This window comes from Pempheris klunzingeri, chromosome 23, assembly GCF_042242105.1.
Source record: "Pempheris klunzingeri isolate RE-2024b chromosome 23, fPemKlu1.hap1, whole genome shotgun sequence".
NCBI classification, from domain to species: Eukaryota; Metazoa; Chordata; class Actinopteri; order Acropomatiformes; family Pempheridae; genus Pempheris; species Pempheris klunzingeri.
The window spans coordinates 2,727,421-2,746,838 of NC_092034.1; the positions used below are offsets into that span (position 1 = coordinate 2,727,421).

General features: G+C 42.9%; 1 protein-coding gene and 2 non-coding genes across 3 annotated transcripts in view; all 3 read left to right on the plus strand.

Moving 5' to 3' along the window:
• The first annotated feature begins 2,017 nt into the window (after positions 1–2,017).
• dysf (dysferlin, limb girdle muscular dystrophy 2B (autosomal recessive)) overlaps positions 2,018–19,418 on the plus strand; it is a 71,475-nt gene continuing 54,074 nt past the window's right edge. The window contains exons 1-16 of the mRNA XM_070855188.1: positions 2,018–2,121; positions 10,556–10,611; positions 10,733–10,824; positions 12,147–12,252; positions 14,400–14,523; positions 14,670–14,926; positions 15,745–15,873; positions 15,957–16,019; positions 16,105–16,155; positions 16,791–16,821; positions 16,936–17,051; positions 17,800–17,926; positions 18,013–18,116; positions 18,210–18,278; positions 18,373–18,416; positions 18,701–18,783. Of these exons, the coding sequence (XP_070711289.1) occupies positions 2,034–2,121; positions 10,556–10,611; positions 10,733–10,824; positions 12,147–12,252; positions 14,400–14,523; positions 14,670–14,926; positions 15,745–15,873; positions 15,957–16,019; positions 16,105–16,155; positions 16,791–16,821; positions 16,936–17,051; positions 17,800–17,926; positions 18,013–18,116; positions 18,210–18,278; positions 18,373–18,416; positions 18,701–18,783 (1,540 nt within the window). The 5' untranslated portion in view covers positions 2,018–2,033. The remainder of the gene's footprint in view (positions 2,122–10,555; positions 10,612–10,732; positions 10,825–12,146; positions 12,253–14,399; positions 14,524–14,669; positions 14,927–15,744; positions 15,874–15,956; positions 16,020–16,104; positions 16,156–16,790; positions 16,822–16,935; positions 17,052–17,799; positions 17,927–18,012; positions 18,117–18,209; positions 18,279–18,372; positions 18,417–18,700; positions 18,784–19,418) is intronic.
• On the plus strand, positions 13,428–13,499 carry trnap-ugg (transfer RNA proline (anticodon UGG)). Its single transcript has one exon. It is a non-coding gene; the product is annotated as a tRNA-Pro (tRNA).
• On the plus strand, positions 13,909–13,980 carry trnap-agg (transfer RNA proline (anticodon AGG)). Its single transcript has one exon. It is a non-coding gene; the product is annotated as a tRNA-Pro (tRNA).

Here is a 19,418-nt window from a genome sequence, read left to right on the forward strand (position 1 = left end):
CCGTTTAGATTCAACTTCAACCATCTGAGAGACGCATATGATGAAATGTGACATAAAGACAGAAGAAGAGTTCATGGAAAGGGATTAAAAAAAATAAGGAGGACTGACATTAGAGATTAGATTTAAGATTTAAAAGTGAAAATATGAATTAGTTTGATTCATTTTTTTGATAAATGACAAATCAGCTACATGCTTGGGAGCTAATTTTTATACAATGCATCATATTTTGAATGTTCTTCATGTGTTTGTATGAAGAATCACTGATACTTCATCTGTATTTAAGCTTAAACTCGACTAAATGCAGCCTATTTAGTTTAGTTTACAGTCAGTAACTGGACGTTAGAGCTTTAACCTGCACACACACACACACACACACACACACACACAATCAGGTCCACCTTCTTATTTTTATCTCCCCCTCCCTCAGTGACTCCTGAGGTTAGCATACTTCCCGTAAACCACACACACACACACACAGTTTCCTAAATGTGTAGATGACTCGACTGAAGCCCAGTGGGTCGGACTATAAATAGAGGAGCAACAGAAACCCCCCCCCCCCCCAATGCCAGCTGACAGTCTGCCCCCATTTCTGAACAACATGCTGAACCTCATGTGCACACAGCTCATCATTTTACCTCCTCACCTGTGTACATATATGAAAAGTAATAATAATACAATGATCCAAAGGGCCGTTTGAGGGTTCAGACTTGGTTTTGAGGTTAAAAAGACTCCATATTATGCAAAATACACTTTAAATAAGTCAACTTCCCCTGTCGTGGGACAAATAAAGGATCTTATCTCGTCTTAATGTCTTTCAAACATAGATATTTGTCGCCAGTGTGCCTAACGACACATTAAACCATGTAAACCTGCTCTAGTAGCATCTCCTAATACACGTGTGGAGTAGAGAGTGAGTGTGTGTGTGAACGTCACATGAGTTTGACCATTTAAATCCTTCACTGCCTTTTTTTTTTTACCCTCTTGTTGCTCGGTCACATGAAGCATCTTAACGTCCACATTTCACAAAGCTCAACACAGTTTCCTGTCATAGTTCATGGTCGAGTCTTTGTATGTTCACTTAATTCACTGTAATCTGTCCGTCATGTCTCTGGATGACACACACACACACACAGTTACACCAGAGAAATGACTCCAGCCTCCGTCAGTGTCGCCCAGACGACCTGAAGTCCTGATTGATGGGGGCCGAGTAAATCTGCCCGAAGTTTAACACCCGTGCTTGAGGGGCTGTGTTTCCATGGTAACCGGGGCGTGACCACACCCTTACAGTCTCCTGACGTAGTTTCATAACCTGCGACTTCACGTTGCCTCGTTTTTCCCCATGAAAATGTCCCTTATCGCTGCACAAATCTGCATCGACAAGCACATTTCCCCCCCCGACACACTCCTACCCTTTGTCAGTGTGTGTGTGTGTGTGAGAGTGTGTGTCTGTGTCTCTGTGTGTGTGTGTGTGTGTGTGTGTGTGTGAGCTCCCCACGTGTGTTGGTTTAAGTTGGCAGGGTTTGGATTGTTGATTGTGTGAAGGCATGTGTGACCCGAAAATAAAGGCCACAGTGTGTGTATATGTGTCTATTGTGTGTGTGTGTGTGTGTGTGTGTGTGTGTGTGTGTGTGTGTGTGTGTGTGTGTGTGTGTGTATATGTGTGTATATGTGTGTATGTGTCTACTGTGTGTGTGTGTGTGTGTGTGTTGCTGGCCCTTTAAGCCAGTTGTGATTGAAGGGACTGAGTGTGTGTATATGTGTGTGTGCGCATGAGTCAGCCAGTGCACTATGCCTGCTTTGTGTGTGTGTGTGTGTGAGAGAGAGGGAGGGAGTCGAGGGGCGAGCGAGACAGCTGAGAGCTGCAGCTCTACCTCTCTCAGTCACACTCTGTGTCTCTCATCCACTCTCTCTCTCTGTTACTGACCTCTCCTCATTTTAAGGATATACTTTGGACAAACTGCCTTCTATACATGGTGATCAGCCGGAGCTCTGCTGTGTGTGTGTGAGTGTGTGTGTGTGTGTGTGTGTGAGCCATGCTGCGTGTGTTTATTCTGTGCGCAGAGCGTCTGCTAACGCCGGACGATGACATCAGTGATGCCTACTGCACCGTCACCTATGAAGGTAGGGATGGTGTGTGTGTGTGTGTGTGTGTGTGTGTGTGTGTGTGTGTGTGTGTGTGTGTGTGTGTGAGAGAGAGGGTAAGGCATGATGGGAGAGAGAAAAGGGGGAGTCGGGGGGTAAAAAATGTGGATAAGTTCATGTATGAGGAGCGAACTGAGTGTGTGAGACAGTCTGACAGCTGAGGTTATTATTGGAAATCCTCTGCCAGTCTTCTCCCATGGTTTCAACTCTGTTGGGGTGGGGCAGAGAGAGAGAGGGGGAGAGAGAGAGAGGGGGAGGAGGAGGGAGAGGAGGAGAGAGAGAGGGAGTGGGGGAGACAGAGGAGATAAAACAGAGGATGCAGCGACAGAGAGGAAGATGAAACTCCCACTTGCAATGATTATCTCAGCAGAGTTTAGTTTGTCCTCTGGGGCCCTCCATCTCTCTCCCCTCCATCTCTCTCCCCTCCATCTCTCTCCCCTCCATCTCTCTCCCCCCCTCTCTCCCCCTTCTCTACCATATAATACAGCTGGTTCACTTGTTGATTTGAAGGATCTAGGTATTCAAACGTTGGTGCAGACATTCTTCGTCCCCGGAGGATGAATCCCGATGTCTCAAGTGATCCTTTGACTCTTCCTTTAGTGCCACCAGCTGGTCGATGTCCTCACTAATCTAGTGAAACATGCCAACACCCTCTTAATGGACTGGAGCGACGGGAGTGGGCCGCTATACATGACTTATTACTTTAATCTAAACCGTGATCTTTGCCTAAACATAACCCACCACAGAACCCTCCCATGAGCCTCAGCTGCACTTTGTGTTTAGTGCTAATGAGCTAATGTTAGCATTCTGTTAGCACACTAAGTAAAGACTGAAAGAGGTTAGCATTTAGCTCAGAGCACCTCTGTGTCCACGTCACTGTCACGCTCTTCATTCCTGCCTACGCCAACACGGTGTTAGAAACTTTTACATATTTAGGTCACAAAAAGGGTCCAGTAGTGTTTTCAGGGAGTCAGGATCTTTATGAAATAAACTTCAGCCACAGAACAGGTGCAGATTTAGCAGAAAATACTGTTCAAGCCTGTTTTACAGATGTGTCTGTCTTTGAGTTTATTATTATTCTATTTAGTTCCTTTTCTTTCACTTTTTATCTCTTTTTTTTTTATTCTTTTCAGTGAGACCACAACAGACTACAGTGCAATACAGTAGAGCTGTGTGTGTGTGTGTGTGTGTGTGTGTAAAGAAGAAACAGAGATGAATTTTCTAACATTTAATAAGTGTGTCATGAACTCATGACACTTTGTCTATTTTGCTGCACAAACGTTTCCCTGTCCAATAAAGGGCAGCGCCTGCAGTGTGTTTCCACACACACACACACACACACACACACACACACACACACACACTTAAAATCTGCTGCATCACTTCTTCAGCTCACAATTCATTATATTTAAATAACCTCTGGAAAGACTTTTATCTCCCAAATCTTTGTCTCTAGCTTTGATTTGCTGTCTCTTTGCCTCATCGTGTCCTTTATGTTCCTTTTACTCAAAACAGCCACAAGATCTGAGATTAAGTTTATTGGTACAGTTCTTTAAAGGCAGAATCTTTTTGGCCTCTTGGTGGCAGCACATAAGTCCTGTAAACACAACGTTGGCATTTGATCACTTTATAAAGTTAAGTTAACAGACACATTTGGAGTTGTGTCCAATATTCACTCTCCTTTTAGCTCCACTTTTGGTCTCCACCACCTCCTAAGTAAAACAGCTGTCTCTTTAACTGCTGTTTCTGTTTGTCGGTGCTGAGCAGGTGTAGTGTACCGTTGGTTTAGCAGAGCTTTGTTGCTCCTGAACCAAATCAGTGAGCTAAAAGATGCTTTATTTGTTTTTTATTTAACCAGAAAATGACCCATTTTGATTAAATCAAATATTCGACATACGGAAGAACAAACGTCGCGCATCCAAAACATTTCAGGACCGACACACCGTCTCCAGCTCTTTCAGAATAGACAAGCATTTAAAGAAATTAAACTATGGAGCTTTAAAACAATATTTTAAAGTCTCTTAATTAATTCAATGTAGAAATATTGATTAAGTAGCTTAAAAGATGTTGAATTGTCTTTAATGGCTTGTCCCAAAAAAGTTGATCACACCAAACTCGTCTCATTTTATGTTCATGCATCGTTACTCATTAAATTCCTGTTTGATTAACATTTTATATTAGTACTCCTGAAAATATCCCGTTGATCAGTTTTCTTTTTGTTTTTGTTAAACTATTTATTGGTTGCTGTCGAAAACATCCAGCTTTAACAACAGTGTCTTCATCAGATGAACCAGAGCTCCTTCACATGATGGGAAGCATCAGTGCACATCATTTGCATGAAGCGTATCCGTGGATCAGCTGTGATGAGGTGGAAAACACGCTCATGTGCTGCTGGTGGGGTTAATGAGGTCGTGGCGTGCACACAGCGGAGATAAAGGGCCACGCTGTAAAACATGTAGCTCCAGTAAATCTAACTCTTCTGAAGATTTCCCAACACATCAGGCTGTTTGGTATCTATAACACATCCACATCTTTCTTTCTCCTTTAAGTCTACAGCCATGACAAGTGGAGTCCAATCAATATATTTGTTACAGGGTCACAAATTACCTGCTATGTAATCACTAACCTTCCATTGATGCTTAGGTACAAGCTACAGCTTAAGTTTCAGATGCTCTCGCATCATAAACCAGACAGTGTGAGTGTGTGTGCCCTGATTTTTGTCTGCAGGTGGCGCTCTCTTACTGTGCAAGCCTGTGTGTGTGTGTGTGTGTGTGTGACCTTATTGCCTTGTTCCCCATTGCCTCCTGATTTTGACTCGTCCATATTTATATTCTGATTTTTAAAATCAAAACTAAAGACTCAAGAGACGATCAGTGGCAAATTCAATGCAAATAAATTTGGGCTTTGAGGTTTTGTAGTTTTAAATTTAGATTTTTCAGCCAATCTTGAATGATGCACCGGGCCTTGAGGTCAAGTCTTACCACAAAACAAAGGTCATTTTGAGCCCCTAAATTTCCATCACATAAGTCCTGAGTGTCATTGAAAAGCTGAGTATGGGATCCTGCATCTCTTAGCTAATGAAAAAAGTTCCTCCTTTCAAGTTTTGGACACGATTGTAGTTGCAACAGACTCATTTAGGTTTTTATAAAGGCAGTCAGATACATTTTCTCCACAAGAATGGGATTAAAAAGTCTGAAAGACGTTGACAGTTTACTGAAAACAGCAGCTGAAGAGATAAGTTCCCTGAAACGTACAAACAGAGATGCACAGGACGGGTTAGAGGACAGAGAGAGGCGGGGGAATGCTCTGGTAAAGATGTGGGTAAGATACAGAAACAAGCAGGAGACAAGAGAGGAAAAGAGAACAGGAAGTGTTGAGATTTCCTCTGGATGTGAGGTGTTCCCGACATGCTCGCTTGTTGCCCTCTTTCCTTGCCCGTGAGTTAGAGTGAGGGTAGCCGGCTCTATGTAGGCACGTGTATACTTTAGGAAAACAGCTTTTATTTTGTAGTTTCAGACGCAGTCAGGCTTGTTTTTGCAGTTCTCGGACTTTTGTTTTGCCCAACAAGGACCTAAGCTGCTGACAATCCCTTAAAATATCCATAGAATTGAATCCAAGTTTTTCAGAGAGTTGTTTTTTTGCAGTGGATATCCTCTTCTCCCTTTTGGTGGTCGGGCCACATTGGTTACTGTTGTCGTTAAAGTTCCCAGGGCCATGTAACCACCCGTCCCCTCGGCCCTGGATCCCTCTCACCTGGTGAATCGAGTCACCTTCCACTCAGCCGGACCACATTCGTCCCCGTTTGAGCGAAGTTCTCTGAGCATCGCAGGTTTCTGGACATGTTGCGCTGCGTTCTTCAGCGAGCGAACAACCTGAGACACTCTGACCCCCTGGCTAGTGTCACCTTCAGAGGTAAGAGGATCATGGGAGGTTCGAGATGAAAGGCTGCAGAGTAAAGTCAGGCTCTTCCTAACCAGGGGTGTCTGCCTGTAATTCAGATTACCAAGGATTACCAATTGGTGTGAGGCTGAGCTTTAGTTCCAAGTTTCCATCCAACAGTTACACAAATTTCCAAAAGAAAATGCAAATGAATGCATGTTTCTGTCTTTTACTGTTGAGTGAATAGCGTTAGTCATTACTTCAACACTATTAGTTGGTTCATTGAGATGCACAAACTCTCCAGTTAGAAGAAGAGATTATGTAATGAAGAGCACAAAGCAGTGGTAGAAAACCATGTGGTGGAAAAATGGTGTTTTAGTTTTAGTTTGCCGCCATTTTTTGTCTCTTCAGTTGAAGCTTTGATGGGCGTTTAAGTCACATGCTTCATGTACATCAGGATTTATTTGCTTCTCTTTATCTGCTTTTATTGCACTTTGCACAATTTTGCAATATTTAGATTTGCCATTTTCACTCAAATTTGTTTGCTTTTTTTTTCCCGGAAATGTTCTGACTCACCAATAAATTATCAACTATCATGTGCCGCCTACACAGGACCCCCCAACCTCAGACAAACTAGAAGAAAAACTAATATAAAAGTCCAGCTTATGCAAGTCAAAGTGGCAGCAATCCAATCCAAACGTACTGATATCTGCACATGAATCAAGTCATTCAAGATGAAGCTGAGTCAGGTCACAAGTCCGTCAGAGGAGGGCGATTCTAAGTTCAGTCTCCATAAGTTGTGTGTTGAGATGCAGGTCAGCTGGTGGTCCAGGTCTAAACTAGACAGATTTGACTGTTTAAGTCGGAGTGAATCAGGTGATCAGGTTGGGCTCATCTGAAGTCACCAGAGGGGACAAAGTGGTGAGAAGGTGACTTGGCTACCTGCTCTGTTTTTCCATCACTTTGTTGTTGTACTTTCCACCGGTCGCTGTCTGCCTTCTTAATGAGGTGAGCTCCGCTGTGGACTTCCTGCCTTTGTCCTCACATGGTTTCCTGGTGCCATCACACACGCTCGGACCTCTATAACGGTTGTGAGGAGCAGGAGCTACAGATTAGATGAAATGTAAAATGTTAAACAACGGATTGCATTTGAAATCAAACAGCGTCTGCATGAGTAACCCAGAGGTCATCACTAAATCTTCTTTATTTATTTAGCGTAGCTGGCAGTGACACAGTCCACTGGGAAACCAATGAGCTCAAGTGTTTCTGGGCTGCAGCAACTTAAGGAATTCAGAGAGAGAGAGAGAGAACAGATACCATGTCCATTTATAGAAATTACAGATGATAATAAAAAGAAAGGAAGCTGTGGGAGGAGAAAGAAAGGGCAGGCAGATTAAGCTGAATACAGAGGGTGAGATGGACTTTTGCTGTGATTATTCCACCCAAACTCTTCTCTGACAAACTGAAATACACATTTGTGTATCAGCTTTTTATTAGAAATTCCACCTTTTGTTACGGCTCCATGTGGTTTAGGCTGATAACACTGGATCTCTGGAGCTTTGACCAAAGTGTGGATAGTTTACCTACTTTTTTCATGTCTGTCTATAAGTCATGTGTCTGAGGCATGTTTATATGTGACTAAATGTGATCACATGTGCTTGTGTTTGCGTGATTAAGGCAGGATTTCTGGCCAAAACGTCGTTATTGGAACGATGAGTGTTGTTCTCCGTCAAAACCAGACACACAAACTGGCAACAGTGCTGCTTCATCCCAGTCCTGTGCTAATTATAGCCTGCACACACTCAGTATCTCAGCATTAGCTCCTAAACACACGTGACTTATTAAACAAGAGGTAAAGTTTGTTCCAGGAGTCCGAGAAGAGTTAACGAGTGTTGTATATCAATATTTACAGCTGACCAGTCGAACAGTTCTGCATCAGGAGCTTTAGTATTTATAGTTCCTGGTATTTCACAGCGTTTCGTGATATCTTTCAGGTCGTAGCTTTATGAATTTAAGGTTTTGTCTTGCTTTAGTGAACTGAAAATGTTAAAAGCTAAATCTAGATTGAATAATGATTCATAAGATAAGATTCTGATTTAATAAAAGGAAAACAAACCTGAACTCTGCAGCCAGAAGGGTTAATAAGCTGATTCTTATACTGAGTCAGCTCAGATTATAAACATCTTTCATTTGCATATATATATATATGTATATATAGTATAGTTTAAAGGTGAAAGGGTGCCATTCACATCTTGCTGTGCCAACAGTGGAAGTGAAGAAGAAGACTAACAGCAAGTAAACATGGACGTTAAGATGGGCAATTTTCAATATTTTAAAAATCAGCTTTGCAAATATTGAAACAAGCTGCATTTTGTTGCCGTCTCTGACACATCTGACAGCCAACAGTGATCTGTTACTGCGTACCGAGAGAAGAGAAGAGAAGATGAGATAAGAGAGACTTTATTTATCCCACAGTGAGAAAATTCACTTGTTGCAGCAACAGAGGAGACAGAAAAGGTGCAGAAATAAAGTGTCAGTAACAGAATTAGTGCAAAAACGAGGGAAATAACACACACACACACACACACACACACACGTGTCTAAACTTAGCTTTCCCAAACGTATTTCACGGCGCTCTGGGTCACAGATTGTTCTATTCTCAGCTCATGACAGAAAATGTGCCAAGCTGAACCAACCAGGAAGTTGATGCTGTGCCACTTCCTGTCTCTCAGATGCAAACTCAGATATCAGCTGTTGGGATGCACACACACACACACACACACACACACACACACACACACAAATATAACGTACCCTCTCGACCCCTCTGTGGAAGGGTGGAGGTGTTTTTTAAGACATCTTCCAAGAGCGGAGGTGCACTTACGTAGGTATTTGTGTAAGAACACACTTGTGTTTGTGTGTGTGTGTGAAAACAGGAAAGCAAACATCCATTCTCTGGGTGTGTGTGAAGAGAGAAAGAATGTGTTTGCAGTGTGAGCCTGAATCAAAATCAGTTGGGCTAATAACAGCAGACAGACATGAAGTTTTTATTCTTCGGCACAGTTTTTGTTTTTCGGCCTGTTTGAGACGTGCAAACTCATGAACCGCTCGTCCGAGGAAGAGCGGCAGCCATATTGGAGAGGTCAAGATCAACTAAACGTTTTCCTCTAATGATACAAACAGCTTCACACTCGACTCCTTTGGTCTTAACGCTAATTAGTAAATGTTGTGTGTAATGTAAATGCAGACGCTGAACACCGTAAACTACTAAGTAGGTCTTCTAACGTGGCGGCTTGTTTATGTATTTCACGCTCATTCCCTGGAAATTAATGAGTTCTATAATCAGACAATAGTCATTGTCTTCGTTTCCTTTCATCTGGAAAAAACATCTCAACCTGAAGTCTGCTTCAATTCCCCTTTTTAACTAAAACCAAATGGAAACACTGATATTTGGCACATTTGTGTGTGTGTGTGTGTGTGTGTGTGTATGTGTGTGTGTGTGTGTGTGTGTGTGTGTGTGTTCTGTGATGGCATGCTCTTAAGTAGCTAATGATAAATCCTGGCAGTTCATTGGTCAGTCCTCTGTCCCACTTCCTGTCACAGTGCTCAACGGACAGGAAATCAGAGCTTAGAACTCCATGTTACAGGAAGCCACGGGAAAGATAACACACACACACACACACACACACACACACACACACACACACACACTGACACAAACACAAGACTATATTTGTATCATGCATTACTCATGTTGTGGGGACTCACAGTCAGCTCCCAAGATGATCTGAGGACACACTGAGATCTGTAAATAGTTTAATAAAGTTTATTTAGTTTAGCAGAGTCACAAAGAGGACTTCACAGGAGTAAAAATTAAAATAAAAACAACATTTATATGATAAAATCATAAATAAGATCATGAAAACAGTAAAAGAAGCAACAATCAGCCATGAGAGTGAACAGATCTAAAACAGGAGGCGAGAAAAAGGTGTAAAAATGTTTTCAGCTGCTTTTTAAAAGCATCAACCAAGACTGCAGATCTACAGGAAGGCTGTTCAACAACCACTTCAAAGGCACCTTTGGTCTTTAGTCGAGTGTGAAGGACTGACAGTAAACCTCAGGACTCAGGGGTTTTATATGTAAAGACAAGAGCCTTAAAATGGAGTCTGTAGAGGATAAGATGGGTGTGATGTGATCGGAGGTAACTCAAAGTGCTTTACAGGGACATAAAACACAGTAAAAACAACACACAGAAACATTAAAATTGCATAAAAAAGATAATAAAAGCACAAGAAAGTGAACAGTTAAAGCTTAAGAGAAGATGCATGAAGAGACAATAAAAGCATGTGGATAAATAGCTCTGTTCTGGTAAAGCCTCAGTGAACAGTGATGTTTTAAGGTTGATCTAAATGTGCTGACAGTTTTAGCAGAGCTCAGGTGTCTGCAGTGTTGTAGGATCTGACACGTTGAACCCAAAATGTTTTACTTTTCGATAATCTAACTCCTGATGATCCAGTTTTTCCTTTTTCCTCAGGGTCTAAGAAGAAGACCAAGATCATCAAGAACAACCCGAACCCTGTTTGGAACGAGGTGCACAAACTCTGATTCACTTCTTGCTGACGATAGCTGCATTTTGGCTTTTCAAACATTTTATTTGTCACATTTATCTTCATTTATCACGATCCCTTGAATCTTCCTGTCGCTCTGTCAGGGTTTTGAATGGGACCTGAAGGGGATTCCTCTGGACTCTGGAGCAGAGCTGCACTGTGTCGTCAAAGACCATGAGAAGATGGGCAGAAACAGGTACCGACCTTTTTCTGTTGGGCTCAGGGCTGACAGAGGACGTAGCGTAGGGTAGGGGATGTCAGACGCAGCGATGACTCCTCGCTGTCAGAAATATTTAGTTCATTCTGCACTAAAAGGGACCAAAATGATGTCATGAGTGATTAATATGAACTCAAGTGACAAACAAAGAGTCTGAAAAGTTATAGATTTCAACAGTTTTACCTCCAAAAAGACAAAATGAAGCAGCAAAAATTCACATTTTCTTAACATCATCCCATCAGATGTAATGTTTTAAGTAAGTCTTCTATGTTTTCACTTACATTGTTGATCATAAATACATTTCTAATTCTGACAAATGGGCCCCAGAGCTCAGTATAGGCTCTGAGATAAGAGCTGTGGTATTGTTGGACTGGACAGACTGGACCAATCTTGGCTCGGGCGGGGGTGTGGTCCATGTTTGCTGTGTGAAAACTCCCCTTCAGATGGTTATTTCTGGATCGTTCAGCTTCATCAAGATGTCAGGCACGCTGGAGTTCCCTCACAGCGGAAGGGAACGTGTACGAGAGGATCGGGCCGTCCTCTCATTGTGGACGTGGAGTATTTATTCACTCATATTTCCACCCATTCATCGGCCGACGTGTTGCTTGAATTATTGATTCATTCATCAGTGTGTGACCTCTTCGCTTTGGGCCAGCTGTGTTTACAGCTCAAGTATGAATTTAAGGTTAATGGCAAGTTTTCTTTTGGCTCAAACACGTTTAGAATTAATATATTTATATATATTTTTATATTTACCGTCACAACAATGGCTTCACTGATTGTTCTGAAGTGTGAAAGGGGTTTGAACCTCTCGTACCCAAAGCAACAACCACACCACCAGAACAACGAGCCAGTTTTGTATCAGACACTAAAAGCTTTTAGTACTGCTTCATGCTCAGTCCTGTACACTGAGGTATAGAAGCCAATAAAACGTGGACCATATGGAGGCTTTGAAGAGAGAAAACAAAACTTTAGAGCATCAACGCTGCATCGAGCAGCTCCAGGTTTGAAACGCTTCAAAGGACAAATGTGAACATCTGGGAGCTGAGGAGAACGTCACGTCCTGATTCACACACCTACTGAGATCTCTGACAAACATCAGAAGGAAGAGAAGCTCTCAAAGAAACAAGCTCTGCAGAGCAAAGTTCACGAGCTCCACAACTTGCTCCAAGGTGAGAGAGCTGTGCAAATCACTAATGACACCCTGGAAGTGGAGAAAGACACCGTGAGGCGGCAGAATAACACAAAAAACAGATCCAGAGGTTTCATCTCAGTCTCATGTCAGTCCTCGTGTCGTTTAGGTTCCTGGGGGAAAGCCGGGTGGCTCTCAGAGACCTGCTCAACTCTCCCAACCTGGCCGCCTCCTTCACCATCTCCCTGCTGGACACCAAGAAAAACAACACAGGGGTGGGCACACACACACACACACACACACACACACACACACACACACAGAGTTAAGCACAGACAGATTAATTTACACTCTCATTGTATTTTGAAGCAACGATGAATCATAAATCATTCTGAATTTCCTGCATCTTAAAATACCGGCAGACATTCCTGAGTCAGAGCAGAATAAAGACCAAGCATCTCTTTTTGTCTGACCCCAGCCCGAAAAAACAAAGTCTGCACCCTCAAACAGCCTTTGGAAGCTGCTGGTCACCAGATATAAAGCCCCCACTTTTACAAAAATGTCCAAACCAGAGGTGAAACTCTCGTAAACCTTTTGCGGGCCACACCTATAAGAGTCATCCAGTTTTTAGGAGCAGATGAAACAGCGTTCTGTTTCCCATCCTCGTTTCCTGAAGCCACAGCAAAGTCTTCCTCTCAGTGTCAGAGCGGACCTGATTGATGTGTCTCTCACACACACACACACACACACACACACACAGATGGTCAGTTTGAGGTTATGAAAGTAAAGGCCTGTGTTTACCTTACAGAAAGTACAGTGTGTATGATGCACGGGGTCATTTTTCTAATGTAAACCAACTGTATTCACTATAAACCACCATAATCTGGATATTATATTTACATTTCAGACTTTAGGCATCTGTTCTTGCAAGTGAAGATCAAACCCAACTTATAGGAGATGAAGGTATCACTTCAGGAACATCTTTTACATGCATTTTTACAGCAAAAAACAGAAATTACCAAGTAAAAATGACAAAATCTCCATTTTTCTACCCTTTCATGACACGGGAAATAATTATAAAGCCGTTGAACAGAACGAGACGATGTGGCCGCTGTACGCACAGACCCTGATACCTTTGTTTACAGAGGCATTATAGCTTATCACTCGAGCTGCTTTTTCCTGTTGAAGGAAACTGTGGAGGACTACACCTTGGACCCACAGAGTCAGCGCCTCGGCTCTGGAACATCGTTTTGCAACGAAGTTCCTGAATGTTGTATATTCAAGTAGATTCAGCAGTTTTTGAAATGAAAATTAACAATATACTCATGGGCTCAGTTGGGATTTGAACATAGGACCTCCTGCCGCCAAAGTGAATCATTTCCCCCAAACCAATGTGCCTCAATGTGTGATCTTTAAGTTTGATTGGATGTCAGTTTTCCTCATGACGTGTGGCTCGTTGGTCTAGGGGTATGATTCTCGCTTTGGGTGCGAGAGGTCCCGGGTTCAAATCCCGGACGAGCCCAATCCCCCCTATAATACACCTATGAGGGTATAAGTGTTGCAGTGTTTATTAAACCGACCTCTGCAAGACGATTCTATCTTCTTTGATATATGGTGCTCATGAAACTGTGTGTGTCTTGACCATATGCAGTGTTATTTGAACCTTGCTAGCATAACGTTGGCTCACTCTCCCTATTGTGGCAGAAGGTGCGTGAACAGGATGTTGGATTCAAGCTAAAGCAGGTTTTGAAATGGAATAAAAAGTGGTGCCATAAGTGCCTGAATTCACATGTTAATGTTATAAAGTTTAAAATAGTGTCATAGTGCCCCCAAAGCCAGAAGTACACCCCGAGACCAACGTCTTACAAAACATGAAATTCAAGCACTTTGAGGCTGAGTTTCAGCTAATGTCAGTTTTCCTCATGCCGTGCGGCTCGTTGGTCTAGGGGTATGATTCTCGCTTAGGGTGCGAGAGGTCCCGGGTTCAAATCCCGGACGAGCCCCAAAACCATGTTTAAGGCGATTACACAATAACATCATATGCACCTGAGTTCAAAAGAAATGCTGCTTATGATTATCATGGCCAAAAGATCATGTGATCAATTCAGTCTTTACTTTGTTAATTGTGCAATTTGCCTCTTTTCTTCTCTTCAAAATACAAATGTCTCCTCACAGTACTAAGCCGATGCTAATGCTGGTGGCTACGTTAGATGAGTAACCATAGCAACAGGGACACAGTCAACAGGCTGACTTACCTCCAACAGCTGAGTGTCCTCCTTCAGGTCCTCATCCTCTGAACAACCTTCTTCATGATTTGAAGGACTCCCATCCACATATACACAGAATCACAGCCACACACTTTGACGAAGGGGACCGTAGGAGGTTTGAGCTCATATAATTCTGCTTTCTGTGTCTCCACCAGGCCACACTGACCCTGCAAGTGTCCTACATCCCTCCTCCAGGATCGGCTCCAATCTTCCAGCCTCCCTCCCTGCCTGAGGCTCTGCCCCATAACAACCCCAATGTGGAGTTGGACACCGTCACGAGTAACACAATCTGTCATTTCCTTATTAAATCTGTTAGTCCTTGAGTCTGTGTCCACCCTGGAGAATCATCCTAGTGTGTCATTTGTATTTGCTTCATCTACACTCACTCCTGGGACTACTTTCTGTCAATCTCCCTGCCTGTGCAGTGATTTCTCTGGACACTCTGGGGGAGGAGGACACAGAGAGTATGATGATGCTGGAGCCGACAGAGGACCAGGGTCCTGACGACGGACGCTCCATGGTCATCGTCGGTCCTCAGGGGCCCTCGGGCCAGGAGTCCCCCACCGCTCAGACCCCTAAACGTGCGCCGCCGTCCTACAACACCCACGGAGGGCTGAGAAAACGGAGGAGAGGGGCCAGCAGTCAGCCCAAACCGCTGCCCAACAAACCACAGGACATACAGGCATGTATTATATGACACCGCCTGGACTTTAGGAACACGGAGGTCATGAATCATATACAGATTAAAAGTTGCACTTCTATGTGTTCCAATACCTACACATCCATATTATTAAATATATCAGGAAAAGCATATTTTCTTAGCTGTTCTTACCCACAATCCTCTGCACAGCGACAGCAGTCCTATAGTTCACACTGCAGACCACAGCATAGAAAAGGAAGATTGATGAAAGCATTTTCAGTGTTGTATCTCTAAGGCGACATTCTTCAGCAATATTTTATACCTTTTGAGCTAAAGACTGTGATGGATGTATGAGCAAGAGGGCTAAAGCTGATTTCAAGCTGAAAATATACATAAGAAGTGGACGTAACCACCGAGACTTCGTTCTGCAAAGACTGCCTCTGACTGGTTAGGTTTAGGCGTGATCCGCCTCTGATCGGTTAGTCACAGGGCCTAAAGCATACCCTGATTTAAGGACTATTTTCCTCTAAATGGGACCATAGTTTACTGAATGAACATCCTGCTGTGTTGAAGAAGGCTGTAAACTGTTCACTGAGAGTTTGGCCATCAGAAACGATGCAGCTTTAAGGCTCTGTCTGTTTCCTAGTGCCACTGTGTGGTTATTGTGGTGAATTACAGAAGGAGCACAAGAACATTTTTATATTATAGTAGGAAAACCTCCAGACCTCCAGAGGCCTTTGTACATTATTATTAGTTAATGGTGATTCATGCAGATAATAAATGTTTATTTTATTTATTTTATTGTTTATTGTACGCACTCTTCTCTGTACATGTGACCGCTCATATCACTTCCTGCTCAGGTTCGCGTGCGGGTCATCGAGGGCCGACAGTTGCCGGGCATCAACATCAAGCCTGTTGTCAAGGTGACAGTCGCCGGGCAGACCAAGAGGACCCGCATCAGAAAAGGCAACAACCCCATCTTTGATGAGGTAAAGAATAATAATAACTAGAAGTTAAAGTATCAAACATCTTTCTCTGTCAAACCGCAACCTCAGCATGAATCTCTCCACAGACGTTCTTCCTGAACTTCTTTGAGACGCCATCAGACCTGTTCGACGAACCCATCTTCATCACCGTGAGTCTGACACTGTGTCTCATTCAGAAGAGGAATGTCCCACAGCTGTTGTGTTCACTGAGACGTCTCCCTCTCTGCCCGACAGGTGTGCGACTCTCGCTCGCTCAGAACCGATGCTGTGATCGGAGAATTCAAGGTACACCGGCCATTTTAAGCTTCACTTTCAATGCTGCTCCAGCTGATGGAGACACATAAAGAAGTACTTACTGCTGGACGTAGACAGCAGAGCATCATCTCAGGGTCTCTTTTCCTTGAGTAAAGGATCTGAATACTTCCTACACCTACAAGTATTCATTCAAAACCTCAGTGAAAGCACTCACTGCTGCATTAATGCTTATGTGCTGTAGGAGTTCAGAGCTCAGAGCAATGAGCACAGAGTTGAGTTGGCTAATTACATCATCATGTCCTGTGAGAACCATATATCTCTAAAAAAAAGTCAGAAAAACAGCCTGTGATGATGAATTTTCCGGCTTCAGCGTAAGAAGCTGGATCCATAAAGGAACTCCTTCATCCCTCAGTTCATCACAAACATTTTAAAATCAACATATGTAGAAATACGTGGTTTTCGCTGCACAGGAAGTGGATAAAAACTGTAATCTAAAGCTGTCAGACAGAAGAGTGGAGCACAAGTATAAAGGTGCAGGAAATAGAAATACTGGAGTAAAGTAGAAGTTACCTTGAATTTGCATTTTAAGAACTGTAGTTGAGTAAATGCACACAGGATATATGGAAGAAAGAAATGATCTAAAGTCCTCTGATGTGTTTTCACAGTTGGACGTGGGCACCGTCTACAGTGAGCACAGTGAGTACACGCTCACCATGTTCTTGGTCAGAAGCCTCCTGGCTCTTATTTTGAAGGTCGTGGTTCCTGTATATATATGATTGGTCACTTTTAACCCCCCCCCCCTCTCTGTAGGACACTGCTTCTTGAGGAAATGGCTGCTGCTGTGTGACCCTGATGACCTCTCTGCCGGGGTCAAAGGTTACCTGAAGGTCAGCCTGCTGGTTTTGGCAGCTGGAGACGAGCCGCCGGTGAGTCCGACTGGATCAGAGCATTTAGCCAAAATATAGCCAACAACATGGTCTTTTCTCTAACCAGCCTTAGTTTGTTTGTTTGGTCTTTCCAGAGGAAAAGGTACAAGCTGCTCACTTCAGCCTCTCGAATGTTTTTAATAAGTTTGCACCAGTGGTAGAAGATGTAAAAGCTGGACTGCACTAGTCTGAAAATACCCCAAATTCAAAATGTTGCATAAATAAGTATTATCAGCACAATGTACTCAAAGCATCAAAAGTAAAAGTACCAGTTTTACTCACGTTATCAACATCGAATGCCTGTTATTAGGAAGAACAGCAGGAAAAAAACTCCCTCTCTCCTCACTTACTTCAAAGCCACCAGACTCCAATGATAAAAACACAAATTTTACGTCTCAGAACAGAGGAGTTCACTGAACTACCACTGCCTCGACCAGTGACCCAGCATGCGAGTTTATCTCCAAACTAACCAGTTAAAACACCAAAGTCAAAGAATAACACAAACAAACTAACCGATCGAGGCAGCGGTAGACTTGAAACCTCTGTATTATACGATGTAAAATCACTGCTTTTGTCAATGGAGTCTGGTGGTTGTGAAGCGAGCAGAGAGAGACAGAGATCAGATGATTTCTTCCCCATATTGTATATTCCACATTTGAAAAAAGGCTTTTGTTGTCTTGCTGCTGATGAATTCAGGTGTTCACTTGTATGTTAATATGTGTTTTTATAACTATATTTGTATCTGCAGGCTGACAAACGTGAATGTGTGGAGGACAAAGAAGACATAGAGGGAAACCTGCTGAGACCAGCTGGTCTGTCTCTGAGAGGAGCCACGTTCACCCTGAGGATCTTCAGAGCTGAAGACCTGCCACAAAGTTTGTTTCTAGTGTGTGTTCACTGTTTATTCATCAAGAGAAAATAGAGACTGAGACATTTCTAATGTCTTTCTCCTTTCTGTCAGTGGACGATGCCTTCATGGATGGGATGAGGCAGATTCTTGGGTTTGACAGCAACAGGAAGAACCTGGTGGATCCTCTGGTGGAGATCCACTTCGCTGGGAAAACCGTGCGTTTGACTTCCCACGACTTTCATCCAAATCACTTGATCCGATTCTATCTCAGACATTTAGAGGGGTTTTTGCCTTTTCTTCTGTTTCAGGTCTGCACTAAGATCCTGGAGAAGAACGCCAACCCACAGTGGAACCAGAGCCTGAGCATGCCGATTAGGGTGCGACACACCGGCAAACAGTGCAAACACACTTTATTACCATGCAGCTTTACTGTGCTCATATTACAGCGTATTCTTTCTTTCTCCCTCCCAGTTTCCCTCCATGTGTGAGAAGATGAGGATCAGAATTCTGGACTGGTGAATCCTAACTGATATATAACATTATTTTTTTACATTATTACATTATTCTTATCATTTGTTAAATCAAACTCTCCAGATAAGGAACACTCTCGATATTGAGACAACGGTGTTGTTCTGCAGTGACAAAGGAGCAAAGGTTTAGCGGGTTTCTGAACATTAATGTGTGATGGACACAGGAGTTAATGATATTTTTGGAAAGCGTGAGTCACTTTGCATCTAAAGATGTTTATATCTTATCTGATTTGAGTCTTAGCTTTAGGATCTTCTTATTCTCTTTCCAGGGACAGAGCCAGTCACAATGACGCGATTGGCACGACCCACATCTGCATGTCTAAGATCTCGGCCCCCGGGGGAGAAATAGATGGTGAGTAACTCGTCCAAACTGGTTTGAACTGGACTGGATCTGACCAGCTTGGCTTGGACTGCACAGGAGTGTTTATACTTAATCCTCTGGTCTGGTTTGTTTCAGTCTCTTTAAGATCCAGAATGTTCATATAGTTGTAATAAAATTACATAAAATTATATAAAAAACAAGCAGGAAGGATTATAAATCGAGGTTTATAATATAATTGGTAAAATATAAGTATAATTTGGAAGCTGAGGTGAATGGACCCACAGGCTGGATGGTTGTTGGTCTGCAGCCACTTGCAGTAGTTTAGAGGCTAAAATTACCATTTTTTTCAATGGAGTCTGGTGGCTTTAGGTTTCCTGGTTTTGCAAGACAGTTTCATCTTATTGGTCATGTCGCCCTGCTGTTGTTTGTGCTAAACTTGACTGTTCTGCTCTGAGCTGATCAGTTTTGTGTGGCTCTTCTTGGTCTGCAGACTACACACCTTCTGACTTTAGAGGTTCAGACTGGTCTCTACTGGTCTGGTCCCACTCTGACTCAGTTCAGACTGGACTGGTGTGTTTTACCATCAGTTTAAATCAGCGACATGTCATATATATATATAAAACAGCTGCATATATAAAACCCATTGTGAACCACCAGGAGGATGT